Raw genomic sequence first — 9,769 nt, forward strand, 5'->3', positions numbered from 1 at the left:
GGGAAAGAGCAAAAAGGACAAAATCCCTAGTAGGAAGGTGAGGCTAAAATTTGCACCTTTCATCCCTCCCAAAGACCCATAGTGTTCCTGTGTGAACTGGAGCCCACCAGACTTTGTAAAATTAAAAACTGTTCTGTAAGTTGAGGACACACATTTGCAATTGCGAATACCTCTTTGTAACACAACTTCCAACAAGTGGTTTGCAGAGAATATGTCCTTAGGTTTTCGGTCTCTACCTGCTTCATGGTCAGTATAGTTAGGACTCAGCTTACAGTGGCTAACAGCTTTTCAAAAGAAACCAACTCTATTTTGCAAAGTCAATTTTCACACCAGTCTTCACATACACAATATTTGTATGTATTTCTCAGTCCATTACCCTGGTTAGTCCAGGAGTTTCCCTCACAATATTCCCAAGGTTTGGTAAATAATTCTAATAGATAGAACACATTTGCAAAAGGATCAGTTCCCTCCCCATATTGGGAGCATTGAATCTGCTATTGTGGTAATACTCACAGCCCAGTGGACTATGCCAGATGTTAAAGGGAAAAAAAACCATGCTGGATCCGACAGCCTGGGAGAGGCAAGGCTGCTGTAGCTCTCTGCCCCATGCCCCTGGTCTGTGCCCCATGTAGCAAGGTTGAAGATGTATTCCCTGGAGGCAAAAACACACACAGAGCAAAAGTATATGCCCTCTATATGCATTTATATACATGAATACACATACAATAAATCTATGTATACATACGGATATACACATATACACATCTTTGAGACCTGTCCTAGAGATCCCAAACAGACACTCAGAGTATCACACAAACACAGACAGCACCAGCAGCCTCATCCTGCCCCCTCTCTGGCTGAGCAGGATGGGAATCTGATAGAGAGGGTAGAAATATTTGTGCACTCCAGCAGCTGGGCTCAGGCGCTTGGTCTCCCCAGTTGCTGGCAACTGGACGCCCAGGGCCCCAAGGCCACAGCCCCACTCCAGTTGCTGGTACAGACTGTCCTGTCCCTCCCATCCTCCCCCACCCCCTGCAGCTGACCAGGACTCCCCTGGCCCCATGGCTGATCCGCCGTGCTCTTGCCCCTTGAGACACGAGCGCTGTCATGTCCAGGGCTGCCCTTGGAAAGCCACTCAGCCCTTGCTCCTAGGCTACCTCACCTGCTTGCCAGCTGCTCTGGCTTGATCTGCACAAGCAAATACACACCCACACTCGGTCCAGTGGCTGCACTGTGGGCAGACGGGCCCTCACACCCATGGTGTGGCTGCGGGTGCTGCACTTCCCCCCCCTGCCCCCCACTGAGTAGGGAGCCCTCACCCAGGACAGAGCTAGAAAGTGGTTTAATAACAAGACAGAACAGACTGCAGTGATCAGGCACAGGGCATGGCCAAACAAGGGTGCTAACCAGCCACTATTTACACGCCATCAGCCTTTTTTATCTCCTTACCCTCTATTTTCCTACATTTGTTCCTGCCCAGATCACCTAACCCCTCCTCTTACACGCCTTGGGTTCCTCCCTTAAACATCCCATCACAAGCCCTGTGTGATCCCTTCCTCTGTATCCCACATCTCACCCCACACCCCGTGGCAGCAACCCACACCCCCCCGGCAGCAACCCTCCTCCATTCAACAGGAGAGCTGCTCCCTGCGGCTCATGGTGGTGGGTTTCACAGCCAGGTCCTGGGCCTTGTGCTGCATCAGGACAGCCCTGGGAGGGGCCTGGCAAAGGTGCCTGTGTAAGAGTCGATCAGAAGATCAGCGTTGTCTCAACATTTTCATCAGCGATTAGGTTCCCAAAACCTGGGCTAACAGCTTGACATGAGTTTGCAGTGGCTCGCTGAGCTGGCTGTCATGAGACTTAGAGAAAGGACTGAGCTGTGACCATTGTACTGAGGTACGAACCATGTCGATACCTTGGTATGAAAGTATGGGCAGTATCATGACCTGGTACAAGCCTATTCTACTGGAGCAGCAAAGCGAAGAACTGCTGTCGAAGAAGATGGACCGCACCGGCTGTGCCAGCATCGATGAAGTAATCTTGAACCTCAGTTGAACTTTCCTCATTATAATGTCATTATAATACAAAATACACGCCTCCTGGTAAGAAGCTACCTGCCTCCAAAGCTGACCGTGCCTCAGACACTCCTCTCCGGGCATGCGTGGAAGCCTTACTCCAGACATGTGGAGATTGGCACCTTTCAGACAGAGGTGGCACCTTTCAGACAGAGGTGGAGTGTAGGTGGGTCCAAGGATGAGCAAGGTGTAATACCTAACATAAAAGATGGTTCCTCAATAACCGATCTCTCCAAAGATCTTCCCCACCGAAAGACCACGACGGTCGAAGAAGAAGCAGTGGAACGCCTTCTGGATTCGGGACCATCAGGACGCCTGTGGACCCAGGGTGGTATCTATAATCCTCTTTCCCCCCTTTTTACTTCATCTTTCCTGTTCTTCTTTCTTTCTATCGCAAGCCGCTTTACAGGCAAAACCAATAAAGTGATTGGGTGTTGAAAGCATAACTCCCTGGGCCTGATGCTATTTCTTTTTTGTGCTTCGAGATCACAGCTGAAACGAACCATCATGTGTCCACTGAGGAGTGGACTGTGACAGCCTGTTCCTCCGGGGTCCCCACTGCACCCTGTGCTCCCCTGGGCTGGAGGAAGAATGCCTTTGACAGTCTGATGGCTCCTGTGATGGCCCTGGGAGTAGCTGGATAGGGTGTTATTTGGGGTTCTCCTCCTGCCATTGTCTCTCTGTGCTCTATTGTGGGTGTGCAGACAAGTTTTTATCGCATAACCTAACACAAGCCACTCAGATATTGCCTGCATGCCAGCTGGGCTTTCTCTGTGGGAACAACGTGGCTTCTGCAAAAGGAAGTGGAAGAGGCACACACAGATCTTTCACGATGTTTTGGGACTCATTCCTGTGACTGTCCTTCTCCCAGAAGGTGTTGGTATCAGCTATTTCAGGGGTGGGATCAGCTCCTCAGTCAATTCCAGTCTCTGCAGCTGATCATAGCAGTGGGTAAGAACCCTACCTGCAGCCTCATGTCTGAAGAGATTCAACAGAAGTCAGCCAGGCGTGGCAATGTGATGGCTGAACCAGACTGAAGCCTTATTTTCTTCTTTTTGTAAAAGCATGTGTAGGACTAAGCCTTTTCCACTTACTGCTTTTGCTTTTCTTCGTACTTAGCTGAGGCGTGATGGCTGTGAGTGAATGGTTTTAGCCATTTAATGTTTGTTGTTGGAAATGTTGGAAATGCCCAGACCAGAGATATTTTTTCCTTATTGCTGTTGTAAGACTTAGCTGCAGCAAGGCACTGCTTTGTAATGGGCATAGTGTGATATTGCAGTGGTCTCTTCAGGGGATATTATCCAGTATCCCCCTGTCAGACTAACCCTGATGCACAGAAGGCAGAACCAGCCTGATAGGGGTGTAGAGGCTTGGTAGCACTGCTCTGTGAACACAGAGCATGAGCAAGCACGGACAAAGGGATGAGGGCAAGGCTGGTAACACACAGCTATGCTGTGATCACATGGATTTGGGTCAGACAGGGATGGCATAAATCATGGGTGCATTGGGAGGGGAAGCAGAAAGAGTCAACTCGGTGTTTTTACTGGTGTTAGCATAATGTCTGAGGCCTCATCAGCATGTTGTTGTGCCATTTGTGAATGTTGTGATGCCAGATAGGGTAGGTGACAGCTTTCACATTTTTTCTGTTGACAATGGTGTCGCTTGAATGGCCTAATCCTGTACAGAACCTGGGGATACCAGGTCTGTTGCAACTGTTGCGGTTGGCATAGCTCACCAGTGTCTTTGCACAGGGTCTGCAAGGTGTGGCAGGCTAACAAAGACAGGGAGAAGCTGTTGCCCAAGTTCTTCAGGGTTTGACTACACACAGTCACCCTGTTAGTCACAGCTGAAGTGTACATATGACCTGCATTACACAGTCAGTGCAATGCTGTACTTGCCAGAGCATTGAGCAGTCCTGTGACCACACCAGCTGATGTTCATGGGTGATGAGGTGTTGTCTGTCCCACAGGAATAATATTATCTGCTGCTGCCAGTGGGCCTACAAACTCCCCCTCATGGCTGAGCTGCCCTGTTAGGTTGATAAAATGGACCTGTCAGCCTTGGTTTCTGTAATGAACTGATGCACATCTCAGAGTTCGGAGGGATTTTGCAGCCCACATCTTGTATTCTAGGGTTTCATCCTGTGCATACACTGCAAAGTAGACAGCAAAATCCTGTCTTTACACTGGAAGGCAAGCAAAGCTATTTTCAAAGAAGGTAGCTGCCATCTATAAAGTTTGTATCTGTGGACAGTAACAGTTTGGGCTACAATCTAGTTAGAAGTCCACACGCTTTCTCAAAGAAAAAGATGATCTGTTTGAGTCAGACGCATGAAAAAATAATGTAATGGAAACCAGGAAGTGGGTCCTCCAAAAGCCTGACCAGTTCTTTGGTAGGTAAGGGGGTTCTTGAGCAAGAAGGCTTTCTACTGCTTTTATTTCTGTGGAACACATGAAAAGAGAGCCATCCATGTAAGGGCTGCATGCTGATTTCTCCTCTTTTTTCTTCCTCCAAGAGGAACTTGGTAGCAATATTGTTAACAGGTGGAAATCAGTCCAACAGATTTCATTTCTCAGGTGTCTGACTTGTGACTCTGGGAATGGGTTTGGAGATCTGGTGACACTCAACTAGGACTGCTGTCAGGGGAAGCTGTCCTGTAAAGCTGTAAAACGCTTAGCAAAGCCTTGAAATTGAATGCTAAAAATAGTGTCTGCTTTTGACCTTGGTTACATATCAGTGATGAAAGAGTAACATACATCTTCATATTACGAGATTGCTGCTGAAAAAAAATAGCTTTGGAAACTTTATAGGTGTGTGTGTGTGTGTGTACATGTATATATGTATGTGTATGTATTTATGCACACATAGCTATATATGTATGCATAAATTGCATACAGTAAGTACATTAATATGTAATGTTTCATGCATGTATCTTATAACCTTGGAAAACCTATGAGGAATTTAGTATTTCCATCTTCAAGCTTGATAAGAATAATACTCATTAATCAGAAACCAAAGGGGAAAAATTACTGAAAGCTCTCAGCCACTGAATGCCCTTTCATGTGTCTTAAATTAAGAATCAGACCTGTGGAAAACAACCAAAGGTCATATAACCTAATATATAATTAGAAGTGACTGTGGTAGACTGCACAGCAGTCATAATTCTGTTTTTTTCCTAATCACTCCATGGTTATGAAGCTTAATAACTTTATTTTATTTTTAAAGGAAACTGGAGGGTTGTGAATGGCTGGCAAACCAAGAGAATGATGATCAGTTCTGAGACCTGCAATATTGCTTATTCTCACATGTTTTCCTTGAGAAGTACAATGGCTGTGGCCAAAACACTTTGAAAATACCTGAAGCAAGATTTTTAATTGAATGAATTTAAATGAGTAAGGAAAAATGTAAAGAAAGATAAATATTAAAATCCAACAGTGAACTAATTATTTCCATGGGAAAATATCTACAATTTTTATTGTCTAGGCATTCATTATCTACAGATTGGTGAAGGACTAAGCAGTGATTACAAAATCAAAGTGACAGAATTTCACATTTTGTGCAATTCCCTTTCACTTCGCACCACTGGAGGCATTTACTCTTCACTTTCTGCCTTCTTGCCAATTTCACGGCTCTTTGCTCGGAGCTTGTTGACCTGCGACTCTGCAATGTCAGCCCGCTCCTCGGCTTCCTCCAGCTCGTGCTGGATCTTGCGGAACTTTGTGAGATTGACATTAGACAGCTCCTCCTGGAGTTAGGAAGAGAGATAAAATAGGTTTTAAAATGTTTAATAATGTTTCTGCTGTAACACTGCACTGGATATGCTGTGGTATTCTGCCTTTACATAGTGAAATAAAAAAAAGAAAAGACTGTGAGTTAGTGTGTAATTCTTTTTAATACTTCTAGAGGGAATCCAAAGAAATAGCTTTAATGCTAGATGGTTAATAAGATATACCAGGAACCCACCTCTGGATATGAAGCGCTAATACACTTTGGATTTTTTGAATAATTATATATAATTACACTTATTTTCATTAAATCCTTTCCCATTTATTTACTGCTATAAAATTATGTATTACAATTTCTGAAGTGTTTTTTTTTTTTTTTTGCTAGGCGGAAGTATGAAAAAGAAAGTCAAAGGAACCAGAAGCCTACTCCCACAATGTTGACCTGAGCCTTTGCTGCTATTCCCAGTGATGCAATAATGCTCACAGAAAATGTATCCTACATTTTCTACATATTCCTAGACCCCTGAGCTATTCAGTCAGAACAGCTGTTCAGCTGTGCATTCCTGAGTGCATGGTGAGAAAAAGACAAAAAAGTTAAGGGTTTGCAAAGAGCTATGCAGGAGAAAACACCAACACAGAATTCTGCCTTCACCTGGATGGAACCTGACTCTGCACACAGCAATACTTACAGCCTCCTCAGCTTGTCTCTTATAGGATTTCACTTTCATTTGAAGCTTGTCCACCAGATCCTGGAGCCTGAGAGCGTTCTTCCTGTCTTCTTCAGACTAAACAACAAGAAAGAGAAGCACCTTTTTGCCCCTCTTCTTTAAATGCCCTCTATGTGAAACAGAGAGTAATACTGCTTATAGACTATTGCTGTCCAGTAAGACAGAGGTGATAAGCTGGATCTTCCTAACATGACCAGAAAGATAATTTCTTCTGGTGTTCTCAGTCTACTCCTTTTTAACTACGTGCCTAGGACCGAAAGAAATCCTTCAGGGCTACATTTTGGCTTCCTGCAAGAAAGGGTGTTTCAGCCCAAGGAGGTGTCCTGCCTTACCTGGTAGGTCAGCTCCTTCACCCTCCTCTCGTACTTGCGCACACCCTTCACTGCTTCAGCGCTGCGCTTCTGCTCAGCATCAACCTCCCCTTCCAGCTCCCGCACCTGCAATGAGAAGCCCATGTTTGGAGCTTCCCTGGTATCTCTCCAAGGGACATGCTCACTCATGCACAAATACCAGCCCTACGCACTCTGGCCTCCAGCTTCTGGATTTGCTTCTTGCCTCCCTTCAGGGCCAACTGCTCAGCCTCATCCAGACGGTGCTGTAGGTCCTTCACCGTCTGGTCCAGGTTCTTCTTCATCCTCTCCAGGTGGGCGCTGGTGTCCTGCTCCTTCTTCAGCTCTTCTGCCATCATGGCTGCCTGATGAGAACAAAGAGTCAAAGATATTTTGGTGCTGGAGATACTTTGAGGCAGAATACATCCATACTGAAAGGAACCCCCGACTCACATCTGTGATGGCCTTCTTGGCCTTCTCTTCAGCATTGCGGGCTTCCTGGATCGTATCCTCCATTTCACCCTGAATTTGGGCAATGTCTGTTTCCAGCTTCTTCTTGGTGTTGATCAAGCTCGTGTTCTGTTGAGCAGCACCAGACGTTTATTTTTGTTAGCTCATTATTTCAAATCCAGAACATTACAGGATTTTGAATTATTTCAGACATTATATGAAAAACCAATACCACATATTTTTCTGTAAAATTTTTTATCACTGGGGAACAAGGCTTTTTTTTTTTTTTTCCCTCTAACAATTAATTTTATTTAATTTGAAAAAGAGCACTTAGAAAGAGAGAGAGAAAAAATTGTCATGTATATAGGAATGGATTCCTTCCAGAATCATTTCAGCACTTGAAACTGGATACTCTCCATAGATTTCAGCACTTGACTGAGTGCTGGATGACTGCTATGACACGTAGCTCATGTCAAAGTCTGCTTGACATGGGCCAAATCAGAGCGAGGATTTCATCCCCACTTCCTTGCCAGCATAGACAAGCACATTTCTGAAGGAATATGAGTATTCCCTAGTGCTACATTTCAACTAAGCAAGGAATGAATATTGCTGTAGTATCAGAGTTTCAGTCCCTGACTGCTCAGATGGCAGACTATTTGGCATGTATGACTGAAAACATCTGGTCCCTGTGACTAAGTGTCTTCCCTCTGGAGATTATAAGAGGATGAAAAGAAGGTAGAACCATGGGTTTCATCAAATGCAACCTGTGAACACAGCCAGTGTGAACACATAGCCACTTTTTCTGCAAAGATCTCCTTTAGCATTATGATGATTACTTCAGAAAAGATAAGAGTTATCTTTGAAGTTGAGCCTCCAATGGTGACTGGAATAAAACATACCAGTGTCCTCCTACTTACCAAGAGTGCCGTTTCTCACCAAGTGACCTCACCTGGGTATGGAGGAGCTGCACACGCTCACTTGCATCCATCAGTTCCTGCTCAGCCACCTTTCTACCTCTCTCTGTTTGTTCAAGTGCTGCCCGTAGCTCCTCAATTTCAGCCTGCAGCAGGTTTGCTCTGCGCTCCACCATGGCCACCTGCTCCTTCAGGTCCTCCTGTGTCCTGAGAGCATCATCCAAATGTATCTGGGTATCCTGTAGAGCCAGTGAAAGAAATTATAAGCAAATTCAGAGCTGTTTGGCACTGAAAATATCAGCTAAGATATTTCTCTGTAGGGAACTTTTGTTCAATGCACCTTGAGCACTCCCTGAGTGTTTCTCAGGTTCTTTTGTGCCTCTGCAGCCTGGCGATTGGCATGGCTCAGCTGGATCTCTATTTCATTCAGGTCTCCCTCCATCTTCTTCTTTAGCCGCAGGGCTTCGTTCCTGCTCCTGATCTCAGCGTCCAGGGTGCTCTGCATGGACTCCACAATTCTGAGGTGGTTTCTCTTCAGCTGGTCGATTTCCTCATCTTTTTCTGCTATCTTCCTGTCAATCTCAGACTTCACCTGGTTGAGCTCAAGCTGGAGGCGCAGGATCTTCCCCTCTTCATGTTCCAGGGAGGCCTGGAAAAAAATAAATCAGAACACTTGTTACGTGACGAATGTTGAACCTGAAGGTCTAAGTAAAATAGAGTGCCATGTTTAGATAATATTTCTACACTTTTATACAAACATTATTTTCCTCTGTGTCTGGGAAGGACTTCATGGAACTTATAATGAGATAGAGATCCAGAATATGTGAGAGAGCAAGAAATAATCCTGGGTACCTCAGCTTCCTCCAGGGAGGCTTGGAGTTCAGATTTCTCCTGCTCAATCTGCTTCTTGATTTTCTCCAGCTCATGAATCGCCTTTCCTCCCTCAGCAATCTGCTCCGTGAGGTCGGAAATCTCCTCTGTGGGAAAGAAGGAAAATGGCATGGTCAGGCACAGAGCTGCATGGGAAGGGCCCTGCAGTGGTGACAAGCAGTTTTGCTGACCTGTGGGCACAGACCCATGTGGAGCGGTGGGTAGTGGTGGATAAGGAGAAAGCCCTGCCAGGAGCAGAGAGCCAGGGACTTACGCTGCAAGTTCTTGTTCTCGCGCTTGAGCGTTTCCAGGTGGTCCAAGGACTCCTCATAGGCATTCTTCATCTTAAACAGCTCCGTGCTGAGAGAGCGAGACTCCTTCTGGGAGGCTTCCAGCTCAGCCTGCGTTTCCTCATACTTCTGCTTCCACTCTGCCAGGATCTGAAGAGAAACGGGGCGTGAGTGTGGATGTGGCACCCAGGAGGGGATGCTCTGCCCAGGAGCCCCTGGCGTGCAGCCCAAAAGACCTTGTCAAAGTTCTTCTGCTTCTTATCCAGAGCTGCGCAGGCAGCATTTGATCGCTCCACGTCAATCATCAGGTCCTCCACTTCATTCTGCAGCCTCTGCTTTGTCTTTTCCAGGGAGGCACATTTGGCATTCACAGCTTCCACGTGTTCCT

The 9,769-nt window shown here is 45.8% G+C and overlaps 1 protein-coding gene across 1 annotated transcript in view; it reads right to left on the reverse strand.

Moving 5' to 3' along the window:
• Positions 1–5,546: 5,546 nt before the first annotated feature.
• LOC104286677 (myosin-3) overlaps positions 5,547–9,769 on the reverse strand; it is a 22,158-nt gene continuing 17,935 nt past the window's right edge. The window contains exons 30-39 of the mRNA XM_009885294.1: positions 9,618–9,767; positions 9,366–9,531; positions 9,074–9,198; positions 8,562–8,870; positions 8,257–8,460; positions 7,311–7,436; positions 7,052–7,222; positions 6,861–6,965; positions 6,490–6,585; positions 5,547–5,820 (exon numbers count right to left, since the gene is read on the reverse strand). Of these exons, the coding sequence (XP_009883596.1) occupies positions 5,668–5,820; positions 6,490–6,585; positions 6,861–6,965; positions 7,052–7,222; positions 7,311–7,436; positions 8,257–8,460; positions 8,562–8,870; positions 9,074–9,198; positions 9,366–9,531; positions 9,618–9,767 (1,605 nt within the window). The 3' untranslated portion in view covers positions 5,547–5,667. The remainder of the gene's footprint in view (positions 5,821–6,489; positions 6,586–6,860; positions 6,966–7,051; positions 7,223–7,310; positions 7,437–8,256; positions 8,461–8,561; positions 8,871–9,073; positions 9,199–9,365; positions 9,532–9,617; positions 9,768–9,769) is intronic.

This window comes from Charadrius vociferus, unplaced genomic scaffold (assembly GCF_000708025.1).
Source record: "Charadrius vociferus isolate BGI_N301 unplaced genomic scaffold, ASM70802v2 scaffold415, whole genome shotgun sequence".
Taxonomy (NCBI): domain Eukaryota; kingdom Metazoa; phylum Chordata; class Aves; order Charadriiformes; family Charadriidae; genus Charadrius; species Charadrius vociferus.